Raw genomic sequence first — 15,083 nt, 5'->3', positions numbered from 1 at the left:
AGTGTATGCTCTCTCTCGCACTATATGCATGATAAACGAACAGGCCATTATTCTAATGATAATAAACAAACAGGCCATCATTACTTATCAGCCTTGTGAAAAGATTGATTCACCCGTTAATATGCTCCGGCACATCGCCGTAAACAAACCAAGTGCTTCTCTTTTGTATTTGGTCTACAGCGTGGAGACGGGAAAGGATGGCAGTAGTCAGTGAAAATAGAAAAGATGAGAAGATGCTGCGTTCAGCTTCACTTGCAGGCTCTAGGGGATATAAAATGAACAGAAGAGATACTACGTTCATCTCTATGCGCAGAGTATCTACGGGATACCATAAATGAGGAAATATACCACCTCCACCTCTACGTGCAGGACTTAGCGTATGTTTACAGTACCAAACATCTTTTCTTGTGCATTACGTAGCGTAGTTTGGAACTACGACTCATGTACACGGGAGCATCCTACAACGTGGAGCGAGAAAAGCAGTAGCCAACCCTTTATATAGTACTAGTAGGAGTGATAGTAGCCTACTACTATAACTATAACTCTCATCAAATGTATACCTACAGCCTATGACAGCGTACAGCAAATAGAGAGGCTGCTGGTGAAGCGTATAGCGCTATTACGTGTGAACGTACGTTATAGTGCACATCATAGAGAAACAGCATGGAAAAAAGCCACATATACATATATATATATAAATGTATGTATATATATATATTCTGCAAGTCCTTTAAAGCTTAGAACAAGTAGAAAGTCAGTCTGGAGCGTCTGGTGCTATGAGGTGCGAAGGCACGTTATAGTGCAAACTATACGATAACACCATTGAACGAGCCCTATATATATATATATATATATTACAATTCCGATCAAGCGTATAGAACATACACAGTCAGTATGGAACGTGCAGTGCTATTACGTGTGGAAGTACGTTATGGTGCACATCATACAGAACCGGAATGGAACGCGGCCTACATATATATGTAGATGTATATATATATTTATATATATATTACAGTTCCTATCAGGCGTATATACAACTCCTATCAAGCACATACACAACTCCCTTCAAGCGTATATATAAATTCCCAGCAAGCGTATATACAACTCCTATTGAGCACCCATACAACTCCCATCTAGCGTATATACAATTACCATCAAGCGTATAATGCAATTCCTAATTGAGCGCATATATACAACTCCCATCAAGCGTATATACAATTCTTATTGAGCGCATATGTAACTGATGTCAAGCGTTTTAACATATTTAGAGTCAGCCTAGAGGATACAGTTCTACTACGAGCGAAGAATGTTATCATACTGCATACTTTATGTACACAACACCATAGAAGGAGTTTTATATCTTTGAACGTAAACCTGCTGTGTTTGGTTGCAGGGGGCACAGTTATTAAGACATTTAGTAGCCCTGCATATATAAGGCCACGTCTGCAAATACTGGTACAGTAAAACCTGTGTATGTAACTACAGACATGCTTTGGATGATATGCAGCCCCTTCTGAAGTTAGGGGCGATGTTTTCTCCACACACAAACGAATGCTGCAACTAGTTGTCAAATTATGTCAGTGTTTCTGTGATTTACTCGCAGAAGGCTCTTACCACTAAAAACCTGCTATTTCGTAACGCCACCGCCAATACACTTATATATGTATACATATATGTGAGGTTATGTACAATATATATATGTGTACGTTTATGTATATATATAGGTATAGTGATGTATTTACACTTTTGTGTAGTACACGTCTCTACGTGCACAAACATATCCCCACACACACAAGCACATACATGTACACAGCTTCCCTGTGAACATATATATATATATACAGCGTAGTGTTGAACGTATCCACACGTACTCCTTGAGAAGAGGTGTGCAGTAAACTTGATCGTGAATATTTACACACTTTTTTTCGTTTGTGTATATATTTTACTGTGGCGCTACTGTGACTGCAGTGGTATCGAGCTCGCGTAGAGGGAACCGAAGGAGGCGCCAACAGCAGCGGGGGGAAGAACGACGTTTCGTGTCATGTACATCGACTTCGGCAACTCGGAGGTCCTTTCGCTTAGTCACCTAAGGAGGTGTCCACCTGCATTGAAAGAGATACCTCCCCAGGCAAAGCCGTGCTGTTTATCGGGTGAGTGCACACAGCAAAACGATGCCTACTTCACAGGGGTCCTACACGTGTGTGATGGTGGCTTCTGACGAGCCTGAGCGCGGTAGGCACACGTATATGTATGGTACAGCGCGCGGGGACGTCTGTATATGACTGTACGATCATGTAAGGGGGGAGGGATTGTAAGTTTGTATCATCATACCTTAGGGGGGGTGAAGGGGGTGCCCTGTTTTATACGGGAAGGGCTACTTCATTATATGTGGAGTGTGGGTCACTCTAACGGAGAGGTCGCATTGGTCTTTCAGGGTGCTGAGCTGAACTCTTACCCGTGTGATAACACTAAAGTGTCTGCATGCATGTGTCTGCATGCAGACATCGCATACACGTGCGTTGTTATATGTTGCGTTCCGCGACACACACACACACACACAGAGGGAGAGACTTACAGTTTGTGCAGCAGGGGCAGCACTGAGGCTCGAAGCACGTCATGAATATTATACTTTTTGGAGCACACGCCTATAGCTGGTGGTCCGTCTAGTGCGTATATGAACACTTGTATGGCAAGTGGCATAGTCAGGCTTCGGTTATCGTAGCGACGGGAAGAGCAAACGCATGTAGCTGCATACGTACGTACACTTGTACATAGGGCATGAGACAGCTTACATGAAGAGAACGTCGCCCCCTTCCACCACATACATGACAAGTGACTGCGAGTACTACGTGACCGTGCACTTGTCGTTTGGGGGAGCGGGGGACGTACACGCCACCCACGCAGTTGAAGGGAAGAAGGTGTTTTGCTTCATAATGAGACTGCTTACTACGTACAAATAAAATACTTCTCTATTTGTGGTGATGTTCGGCTTGGGGGTGCAGTGCCCACACACACACAGAGACATCAGTTTAATTTTCATTTGTGAGTGTGGATCAATGCTGAGAGAAGTTGTCTATAACATGTGCCGCCTCTGCGAAAATACCCCTGCTTAGCGTTTGGGAGTATATGTATGGATTCTACGTCACATCACGAGATCTGGTGGACAGCAGAGGAGCGTTCTCAGTTATGAATCAGAGTTCGCGTATCTTGATACACATTACACACGGAGTTTGGGGGTACAAATGAAAAATATTACATATATAATCCACTGTTAATTCTGATTGATGATTGTACATAATGACAGCAAGAAAAGAAATGCGCGAAAGTGCTGATGTATCTATAATATGTGGGAGACAGGCTTCTACTTTGTGTACGTCTAGAAGCAGTAGCTACTTCATACGTACGCCCATATGGAACTTAGTTGTTTCGACGTAGATCTACGCGCCGCCTTCTTACCAGCAAACCCACACACACTAGTATTTTTATCGGCGTGTATTCGCCCTTGCTTTCTCGTATGAGACACCCACGAAGAAGAGTTCACGCTTTTCAGATCTGTGTCTTGGTGCGGCCTCTTCTATTATTTGTACGTACAAGTACATATCCTGTTTACATGTGTTCTCTCTGCAATATTGCATGCAGTGTTCCTCGGCTGCCTGTCTCAGAAGGGGTCTCCAACTCAACACTGGAGTCTCTCTGCTTAGGTGTATGTTAGATAGATATGCCGCTTTTCCAAAGTATCGTTCTATGTATGAATGTGGTTATGCGCTGGTACGAGCAGGACTGTTACCCCCGCCGGAGATGGACGTTGAGGCAGCTTCTTTTTTTGAGAGTTTGACGCACGAGTTGGTGTTTTGTTGCACCGTCGAGAAAATTGACACGCAGAGGCGCCGGCATGTAATTCTTACCCCGCAGGAAACGTCTGGCTCCGCAAGTACGTCGTGCTGCCCTTTTAAATACTTCCTCGATAGAAGAACTCACCAAACGACGTGTGTACTAGTGGTTACTGCTACGCAGTGAAAAAGAGTATTCGCTATTATCGCATGTAATATAGCGACCCCTGTCACGCGCAGTATACAGAGTGTTAGGAGAATACTGTGCTTAGGAGCTAGTGATACACAGCATACACAGATATACATACAATATATGGAGATATTCTTGTAATAATGATTGGTGTCACGCAGTACAAATATCATTTGGGGGGGAACACTACGTTTAATAGTAGTGACAGAATTCACGCCATGCAAATACTAGGAATAAATGTGCGTGCGCGAGGGTGTCCCCGTCACACACAGTGTTTCAGGCGTCATACGTAGTACTGACCGGCTTCACCCAGTATGTATACTCTCTTCAGCAGCTATTGAGGTGTGAGTGACTTGCGTTACCCGTGATTGAGAACAGTAGATAGACACGGTGTCATAGTTACTGCTATTATGCAGTATAATCACTGCTCATTATATAGCACACGCAATACAATAGCAGGCAACGTGTGTTGAAGGGACCTGGTGTCAGGACCTGTAGTGCGAGGTGGTAGTATGTGTACACTTGATATTCATTTCCCCGCGCCTTCTTTTTTTTCTTCGTGTCAGCTTTCCTCTAATTCTCTGAGCCTGAAATCACAGTATAGAGACAACGGCGGAGAGTGAGGGCCCTAGCCTCTGTTCAGCTTCCGCAGTTGAGATTCCGTGTGGGGCGACTGTTTTTGTTCTACGTTGTCTCATTCTCTTGATATCAGTATGAAACTCAACTTCCGCGCGAAAATTTTGCAGTTGTGTCGATAGCTAGCTACTCAGTCGAGAAATAGCGGGCGGGCCACGAAGTAGAGGCTATATAAACATGATCATTTTTGCTGAGTGCTGATTGCAGCAGTCATGTTTTTCTCGAAGCAATACAGTGGAAACAGCAATTACAAAAACTTGCATATATCTATTCTCGCTTCAACCCCTTTAGTATGCACAGGACCGACGCGCACTTTTCTCCCTGTCAGACGTACGCAACCTAATATATCAGGTGGTTGATATCGTGCGTTTTTTTTTAAACTCTACTGTATGTGTGTTTTTGTGTGAGGATGTCTGTATGCGTTTCTGTGTGCCCTTGGGTCTGCTAGTAATTGCCTTCACGTTAACCTTTAGGATTAATGATAGTGAGAATCCAGCACAGAGGTGAGCGCGTGCTGAAGCTTAAATTGTGATTTAAGTGTGACCTGTTTTCTCCCGCCTAGCAAGGTGTGGAGTCAGCCGCTCGAGCACACATCTCGAGGAAAGGATTGTGCTGGACCTAGTGTCTCTCCGATAGAAACACCATTAGCAGCAGCAGCAGTAGCCCATCGAGAGGCAGTTTTCGAGTAAACATTGTGAGGCGGTGGTGGTCGACGTAGTGTGGGAAGCGTCTTTGTATCCCCGTCGCAATGTCGTCTCTTTGCTCCTGCATGCACGATTGATGAATACTGATATCGGGCAAGCGGTCAAACAAGAGGGGCCTAGAGAAATGTTTACCAGAAGCAGATTTTGAAGAAAAGCTGTTCAACTCTAGCTGTGCTTCTCTGTGCACACTTACAGAGGAAGTCGCCATTTGCCTAAAGGGCAACATTATATGCTGTGAATATGACGTTTGTGTACGTACAATTGCATCAAGAAATATATTCATCTAGATGTACATAGATGACGTTTGTGTACGAACAATTGCATCAAGAAATATACTCATCTAGATGTACATAGGCAGTCGTCAGAAATTTTCTTACGATCCTCCTCTGGTGTATAGTGGCATACAACCGCCCGCACCTTAAAACGTATATTCACATAGATGTATGCAGGCAGTCGTCAGAGATTCTCTCCCCTGCTGTAGATACGTAATGGTGTATAACGCCCGACTCATCTGCAGGTTGTCACTGCAAGTGACAACAACTCTCCGGGAAGAGCGGGGAGATCGGGCGATACCATGGGCTGCTGGGCTGGGCGGGCGCTATATCAAGTTTTTCCTTTTTCCCGCCAAGTATACCTGTATATGCGTATAGGGTATTCGTGCATACGTACAGCATTCGTAGTATCTAGAATTCCTTTAAAGCTATGCATGAGCCCTGCCGAATCTGCGAGAGTAGTCGGGAAGGTTATAGCGACTCTACCAGTAGGGAAGATGTCGGCGTATCAGTGTTGCACGACTGCTACGTCTACGTTTGACGATGATTAAGTGCGTCCATTGTCAGGTAGGAACGCAGTGAGGGTTACTGGGGATGCTGGAATGTGTTTGGTTTACATAATACCAAAGCGTCCAAAAGCTCCTCACGAGCGTGTGTGTGTTTTCATATGCAGTATAGGCGTTTTCCCGGTGCGCTTTGGTTTTGTCTGCGCAGATGCACGTTCTGGTGCAAAAGTGTGTAGGGCCGTAAGGCACTTGTACATTTCCAGTATTCCCATCCTTTGTTTTGTTTCAGGCTGTCAAGAACTTAAGCTCGTTCGCTGTAGCGTGTCTCTTGTCACCTATGGCACGTACACGACATCCCAGCGAAGATAATATGTTGTACGCGCAGACATTGAATGTGGGACTGTGGAACTGCTTGCCACACACATGTGAAGGCCGGCGGCCAATTTGTTCTACTAGTTTCGCCTTAGTACCCTTGTATTGCTCTTGCATCTTACACTGGTTCGATCTACGTATTCTTGTGGGTGTTTGCAGAAGCAGGAGTGACCATCAATGAGAAAATGGTGCGACAAGGCCTTGCGCGCTTAGATAAAAAGTCCAAAACAAGGATTTTCCACCGGTTGCAATTGGAAGAGCAGGCTGCTAGGAAAGCACATATCAATGTTTGGCGCTATGGCGACTGCGGCGCCGATGATGAAGAAGATAATTATACGTCGCTCAAGGGCAAGCCGTAAGTTATGTTGTCTCGTACTTTTCTTGTGGTGGCATCTCAAGGAGCCAGATATGACTCCTCCTAGGTCGTGTTTCTGTATCTCCGTGTGTATACGCACCCACACCAGGTGCAGATTCGTAGTGACGGAAGACTGCATTTCCGTCCCTCAATGATGCTATCATCGCAATCAACTTGTCAGTCTCGTACGGCGACTGCTGGGATGCACAGTCTAGCGGGCGGCGCTGTACTACACATTGAGCTCTCTGTCCATCACATACGTTTGTATCCAAGCGTATGCTTATCCGTACATGCATTCGCAACACCTGCTCGATCCTGTGGAGACGGCGTGCTTTTACATTTGCCCAACAACGAGGTGCTGGGTGCTGAACAGGTGATACTAGAGTTATGTCGTGCTGTAATTCTGGAGTCCAGGAGCGTTTACTTTCTCACGCAAGAGCTTTTTGTAAAATCACGAAAGATGCGTGCATGCACACATACGATTGGGAAGAATGCAATGCTCCGCCGAGTTGCCACGCAGTGAAAAATATGACGTGCACCATTTTTCGAATTTAGTCTGTGGCGATTGTACCTCGATCTAAGTATGTGTTAGAATATCAGTTTGCTAGTCGCAGGTGATATCACGGATGCGCTGCGGCCACTGCGGCGATATACGCAGTGTATGCGAACATAACGAGAGGAGGCGGTTACGTGTACCTCACCAGATACCCTACTTCGTAAGACGGGCAGACTCTCTTGTGGCGGAGCGCGCTCAGGCAGTACTTCTATTGAAATGCCATGTATGTGCTCGTACAGCCGACTGACGCGCAGATCCTAGATCGCAGCAAGCGTTCTCGTGGTGAATGGAATTACTACTGAAAGACTATCATGCTCGAAAGATGATCGCGCTTTCAAAGCGACGGTCCACAAGAGTCGAAACTAAGACTAATCAAAGGAACAGTCGTACGATACAATAGACGGAGAAAACGGGACGGAGCTGCGTGGCGGGGCTGGGCGTGCGCTCGTTCGCTGCAGAGTGACGTCGTCACGTTCATAACCCAGTGTTCGCGAATGTGGATTGGCGGCATTCAATTACTATTGTTGTTCTTCCGTACGCATCTCTTCAGTGAGAAGTCAGCCATGCTCAAATGCACACTACAGGTGGGTGTGGCAGCTCAGACGCAAATTTGCGCTAAGCTGATATGAGTGGCGCCACTGAGTGAAATGTCCATCGAAGGGTCTCTCGTGTGGCGGATGCGATCTGACGCAGTTCCACTAAGGGCGAGGGTAGACCGAAATTGCACAGCAGGAACTACCAGCATCGTTAAAGTTTTGCGATTGACACTGCAACCAAGTTTCTGGTCTCAAGAACATACGGGTTTGAGTGGCATCTGACGTTCAGGTGAAATATTAGTTGCACGGTGCTATGGGCGCTGTGAATCCGTTATACGCAGTGTGTATTGTACGTTTCCTTCGTAGGCAGCTTCTTTTAGCTAATATTACGTGGTTAGATAAAAAAAAGGCTGTTTCTCAGCGCCACATGAAGTACACCGGGCTATCCTGGAATCCCAGAATCCTAGGACGCACCTAGTGTGTGGCTACCTTGCGAATCGACTCGCTTTTGGTAGTGTGTGCGTGGGAGGCGCAAAGATGAAGGAGAGGTGAAGGTGACACACGGAGTACGCTTCACCTTTCGTGATTTGCAGCGGCTCACTTGCGGGCCCAACTGTCTTGCGAATGCTCATGTCGTAACGCGTGACTGGCGCCCAAACAAGACATCACAGGATCTCGGAAGGCAGACCGGTGTTTGCTTGAGGCGGCCGCGGAGCTACTGAGGAGACTTCGGGGCAACAAGCTAAGACATACACGATATTTTTACAAATCCAGTGTTTCCTACATTCCCGACAGACACCACGCAAATATTAATATGGGCATTACGCGCCATTGTGCAGCTCGGTCTTAGGAGATCGGGCGCCGCCTTTAGAGATGCGTTCCCAGTTGGAAGGTTTCGGGCAGAGTGCAGGGACACACCTAAATTGCACGCAGTACCACAGTGTGTAACACAGGGCTATTGTATCTGAAAAGCTCCTGAATTGTGCTTGCCGCCGTCGATGCGTATCGAGCCTTGCGTTGAGATCAACGGGCTTGTTCTGGCTTGAGGTTCATGCGGTGCCATCGGCATGCAAGACTTACGTGATGCTTCAGCTGCGGCGGACGCCTAAGCCACAAGAACCAGTCATAGAAGGGGTCAGAAGAGCTGCATCTGTCGTCAGAGCAGCTTTGATGGTGTAGTTAAGGCGTCACTAGAACGAGGCGCTTTTCCCGGAAGGATGCGCTGATCTGCCAGAGTGCAATGGCACCGTCTCGTCAGCGTGAGTACTGTAATACTGAACTACGTAACACCGGCCTGAAAGAGAGGACGTCTCTGCACTCGGTCTCTTATCAGCAGTATCTGGTTTGTCCAAAGAATCTCAGCCGTTTTTCACTAACCATTCGCCTTCCGGGAGACAGCTAACAGTCGTGGAAGAACACCCACAGCCCCATCAGCGGCGGCCCCGCCCGTTCACCTCTTACAGGGGCGGTCCCTCGAAAGTGGGCTCCACATGAATGTTGTCTCCTCGAACACGAGACACAAAGCGCAGGAGAGTTTTTTCACACAGCCGTACTGCATCGAAATTATAATCCGTTGCGGCCGTGAAGAGCTCCCTCGCACATTTCAGCGGGGGTCAACGGAGCCTAAGGAATGAGGAATTCTATGGTGAAGGCTCTATCGAACATTTGCTGACGGCGTTGATATGGCTAGTGCGGGCGTGTGTACATGCCGAGGCGACCTTTGCTCCGTGTTGAGTGCGAGTTTTCCTCCAGTTGAGCTGGCAGTTCTACGGTCCACGGAGTGTGTATATATCGCTACCCCCAGGTGTGGCTGCATTACATTTGACTAATTATTCCCACGCAGTGAAAATTATTTGCACGATACTTGCAAGAGCACACCTACTGAGTGCGAACCCTTGCGGGTTTCTTGGGGCGGCAGCTGTCCGAATGTAGTACATTGCGCACTTCCCTCTATTCGATTGAACGTGTGTTGTGAGCTCGCAAATGCAGCCTTTGAATATCGCGCAGCACACTGTCCGGGTCATCCCCTAGGACAGAAAGACTCTTCCTGGGTGCCTGTGTAAGTCTGATGTCTAGGGATTCAAGTGGCAGCAATGTACTCGTGTGCAGTGGCCTTTCACAGCCAAAGTCGTTGTAGGCCGGATACCAAACATCCCGTAGAAATACTACCAGTATTACGCTCGATCGGTTTCCCTGAACCTGAGTGGTGCCTCCTCGGCTCTTTGAGTCACTGCTACACTGATGTAGTGCGAGGACGGTCTTTCTGTTGATTGTATCCGCTAGTGGTGGTAGCCACGGCGTCGACTTCGCATAAGCTTTTTTCTCCTCAGAAGACTGGACTGTAACCTTCCGCCATGCGTGGGCTGTCGCTTACTTCGTCTGTGACATCTGCGCCAGGACGCACTACTGGTAGACTAGGTGTCTCAGCTCGGAGAGAAATGGAGCGGCTGCTGACACCTCAAGAACTGGCGCCGATTCGTGCTGTCTTTGCAGAAGTCGACCATGACGGAGATGGCTGGCTTACAGTCTCCGATTTGCAGCGCAGTGCTGTCAGGGACGGTATAATTTCTCCGCACGACCCCTGCGCCCGTGCTCAGGTGCAAGAGTGGCTTTGGGAGGTGGACGAGGATGCAGACGGGCGCCTGAGCTTTGCCGACTTCGCTCTTTTGTACGGAAGGATACGCCACGGACTGCGGAAAGCAGAGCCACACCGGCTTTGTAACTACCTCATTTTCAAGCTTATAGACGCGAATCGAGACGGAGTGCTCAAGGTCGATGAGATATACTCATACCTTTGTCATATTCTAGATAAGGAGACAGCCAATTACAACATGAGTCGTGTGCTGGGTGCTGCGGTCGATTCGCCTGACACAGCCAAAAATGTCTCCTGCGGCCTGGATGCAAGTGATGGACAGTGCATTATGGGAAAATACGTCGCCTGTAATAGACTCGGGTAGACCCTCAGATGGTCAACCAAATCACCTGAAGCACCGTTCCATCAGCGGTTCATTACCCGCAGCAGCACCCCGCACGGCTACCCGTCCGCTGTAATTTCACCACCTACGTTTCCGCTTTTCAATCGCAAGCTGCCTCGCAAGAAGTCATAGCTCATCTCGTTTCATCTCGTTTCGCAGTGGTAGTAAAGGTTCAAAAAACCCCCCCCAAGGTTGCATTCCCCGTGGTGCGATGCTCGATTCGTCCAGCTTTTCCCTTGAGTACCGCAGTAGTTACGTGAATGCAGTGAGATCCGACTTTTTTGCACTCTATCATCTCCAACTTCCTTATGCGAAGCGCGGTTCCGTCATGGTGGAGCACCCGTACTTCTGCCAGCCTGACATACGAACACTGAGCAACCTTGTAGCCGTGTAACGGTAGTACTAGCAGCCACCACGGCCTGGCCACAATACTAATACAGGACCACACAATGCGAAGGAGTTTGTCTAGTCGACGCCGGCAGAATATGCATACCGGTGTGCACAGATCGGTGCTAGCTTCAGCGTGTGGGCCTTCGGCACCGCCTGTTGTGCGATAACTTACTCTGTAGGAGGGCTAATGCGTGTGAATGCGGGAGGACGTGCGGTTTCTCGTACAGTCGAAACAGTCACCATGAATGCAGTAGGGCTACCTGGTGAAGAATCTTTCATCTCTGATATCGGCTTCTTTTCCTTGCTTTGCCTTCCTTTAACTTCATACGCTTCGATGCGTAGAATACTCTGTTAAGCTACTGAGGTAGTGCCATAGGAAGCATGACGATCGTGACCAGTGCTGCTGGTTTCTTTCCTGCTCAAAAAGTCCTGAGGCTTTCGAAAGCGTGTTTAATCCTCAGGATGCGCCGCTGGTACATCTTTATGGAATCAGAGCATAGTTTTTTGCGCGCAGCTGCAGGGTTTCAACGACGGCTAGGCGGGACGGTAGTAAATCATCCGTGCACGGAAACGAGTGACTCCGCTTAGCGCGAGCACCTCTTGAAAACCAATTAATTACATACGGCGCAGGCACTGAAGCTACCTGTGCACAGCAACAGCAACCGTTCCGTTCAGAGGTGGGCCACGCTTTGAGGAAAGAGGCACAAAATGGGCTCTTTTTAGCAAGGAGTGGCGAAGGTGTCATAGCTTCATCTCTTCATCGACAGATCAGTTCCAGCAGAAGGCTCCCGTATAGAGCTCCGCTTGCTCGGGAGTCTCAGACACACTCTCACTTGCACGGCATATCAAGGCAGATACACAGCACGCGCCTGCGTTTATGATGACCGCAAAGGGTACGCTTCACTACGTTATCTGAGACCTGAAGCATTGTGTTTCAGTGCGCTACGTTCCGCGAAGGTCGTTAACCGGTGTATGCCTGATCAACAGAGGGTGATCAGCAGAGCCTGTGAATGGTCTTCCGCAGCAGCACTGGAACGTGTGCGCTGGTTGCAAGGCAGCTTTAGCAGGAGTCAAATGCAGGATTCTTGCAAGGAGATAGGTGTCATAAGTGCCCTCCCTACTGTCTTAAGCATTATGTGGCGTACATGGTGTCCGTTCCTGGAGTGTATTCAAACTTCTTAGCCTCTGGCACAGATTGACGCAGATAGAGGACGAAGGCAAAACGACCACACTTTGAGACCCGGCTGTGGCGAACGCATAACTGGCCACTCCAGTTCATCTATTTTCAGCACGACCTATTGACCCCTAGAAGCTATCTTTGTATGAGAACTCCACGAAGATCCTTTACAATGGCGCCTTCCCTGATGTCAGTTTAGTGACAGGCGCTGGCGAATGGACTTTGTGAACAGTCCTGTGAGCATCCACACCCTTTTCTGACCAGCACACAACAGCGTGGGCCAGCATTTGTAAAGCTATACAAATCTAACTGAATAACTGAGGCTCCTTGTTCCCTCAAGTGTAGCAAGAACCAGTAACGTTATACAATGTATCTCCTTTGGTAAAGTAGATACTGCTGACAGCTGCCGCTGGTATCGTTTTTGCCAGATCCTCCTACGCGCTGTTCTATATGCTCCCTCTGTGGTATATACACATTTGTCGTGTCAATCGTCGGACTCTATATTCAGAAACTTAATTCACTTCGTTGCGAAGTGCACCGCAGCCGAGCACGAAAATCGACTCGTGAGGTGGACGAAGCCAACAATCAGCTCAATTCTTAGTCAAGTGTTGCCGTATACGCGCTGGGTGGATCATAACACATGCATAGAGACAGTGTAACGCGTTGCTCGACAGCACACTACCTCTGTGTCCACTCGTGATTGGGGGATATGCGCTGCATTGCCTGTTGCCTTGCTCGACTCACGCCTAGGTGGTAGTTACGCGCGTAGCCAGAGGACATCCAGTCGGAAGCACGCCTGGGGACTGCGTGTAGGTGAGGCATGATTACTATGCTGCGTGAAGCTTATAACTCAGACCATGCGCAGGAACCTTGTGCTTTGATTCATATATGATCACTCCTACTCTTTTTTGTATGCCTCCTTGCCAGACACGAGCGGGCTAGACGTTTGTCTGCTGAACCTTGCCTCACTCGTGTTGGTTTCTCCTAACGGGGACGCCCTGCAGGTCAATATGAGTTTGAGGTGAGTCCTACCTCGTAAACTCCGAAGTGTATACGTGAATCAGCACGGTCATCCGAAAGCACACCCGCACAGACAAGCCACTTTCTGACGCCTTCTGTGAAGAGCCTGGACAATTCTTCCGAGGAGTGCACCGAAAAGCCTGTGAGCCTGCAGCGACCTGCACGAGCGGCTGAGGGTCAAGCTTACTCAGGGTACGCCTGGTGTGTACGGTCCACCGAGACTACTGTATCAATCTGCCACTGACGGGCCTTTGCGCGGTACCTTCAAAGGGGATAGAAGCCACCGAGGCTACCCGAATTTCTCCCATTATGAGAGGGGAGCATGTCACTAACTAGCTGCGTATCATATATAACGCGGCAGCCGGCTGTCTGGCTGAGTTTTGTTTTACAACACTCCGCATACGTGTCTTTTGTTGCGTACAAGGAGACACAGCATCAGTGCATACGCAGATGCTACCTAGCTTACACAGCAAACGGGTTTCAGGCACCCCTCCACGTTGTGTGAAAGTCAGGAAGACAACTAAAAGCACTCCTAGTGTGAGCGGTTGTATTTGCAGCGAAACCGTCGCAATAGTCCAAGACCAGCAACTGTCAAGCACGAATTGATGCGATTACCTTTTGCGGGCACAATGGCAGCTTCTCAAACCTATTTGTCCGCCCTGTACTGGAACCGCAGATTTAGAGGCTGTCATCAAGCACCATTGCGTGCGGCGAGCATGAACATGACACGGGCCCACTCACTGTGGTTAAACCCGGAACATTAACCCCCTTACTTTATCTACTGTACGCATAGGGCATCATATCAGCGTGAACGCTAGTGGAAAACAGTACTAGGGGCGAAGCTGGTCGTGCGTCGCAGAGTGTGCGCAACCAAGGAGCGCCGTCCTTGCGGGACCGTGTCGGATGATATTTCCTACGTGTGTGTCCAGTACACCGTTGGGAACAATATATGCGCCTCAAAACTGGAGTGCCCCTCTTCTTAAACAGCCACGCCAGCGTTTTTCGAGTAGGGGAACTGAAGGATACGGAAAGGCGGGTGCGACATCTATGGATCTCGACGTACAAAATTCACTGTCTAGGCTTATCTATTGAAATCCTACTTGCTGTAGAGACCTGGCCACAGTGCTTGAGGCCGGGATTGTCAGGCAAGAAAGCGAGCACAGGTTCAGGAGCATTCTTCAAAATGTCGTGCGGAACGTGTCCCCGAGCGATTTCGGACTCAACAGCTAGTTAAGCAGAGCCGCCCGTTGGAATAAAGAGTGACAACCGTCTACTAAGAAGGTCTAGTGAAGGTTTTGCGGTCCTATGCTACGTATGAGCTCCTAGAAACGCTAGGTCCTCACCTACGCGAGTGGAAGACTCACCGGAGGCCGCGTGGCACTTCACTTTCTGTGCACTAAGCGCGCCAAACAGGTTGTGGCAGAGACTGTTTGACCCGAAGCAACCTCAAATGTTGGCAGCCAGTGTTCCTTTACCCGACAAGGCGTCGTGAGCTCCCGACTCTGAGAACTGCTGCCATGTGTGACAGTACACCTGCGCGTACGCTACTACAGAACATAGTGCG

At 48.4% G+C, this 15,083-nt stretch overlaps 1 protein-coding gene across 1 annotated transcript in view; it reads left to right on the top strand.

The window, feature by feature from the left end:
• The window catches only part of LOC131478957 (staphylococcal nuclease domain-containing protein 1-like), a 28,090-nt gene extending 17,819 nt beyond the window's left edge, over positions 1-10,271 (top strand). The window contains 5 exon segments of the mRNA XM_058659640.1: positions 1,969-2,037; positions 2,039-2,150; positions 3,779-3,931; positions 6,670-6,865; positions 10,241-10,271. Of these exon segments, the coding sequence (XP_058515623.1) occupies positions 1,969-2,037; positions 2,039-2,150; positions 3,779-3,931; positions 6,670-6,865; positions 10,241-10,271 (561 nt within the window).
• Positions 10,272-15,083: the final 4,812 nt, after the last annotated feature.

The sequence above is a fragment of the Ochotona princeps genome, unplaced genomic scaffold, assembly GCF_030435755.1.
Source record: "Ochotona princeps isolate mOchPri1 unplaced genomic scaffold, mOchPri1.hap1 HAP1_SCAFFOLD_1443, whole genome shotgun sequence".
NCBI lineage: Eukaryota > Metazoa > Chordata > Mammalia > Lagomorpha > Ochotonidae > Ochotona > Ochotona princeps.
The sequence above is the reverse complement of the archived record's forward strand: the minus strand, read 5'-3'. Positions and strand labels throughout refer to the sequence as shown.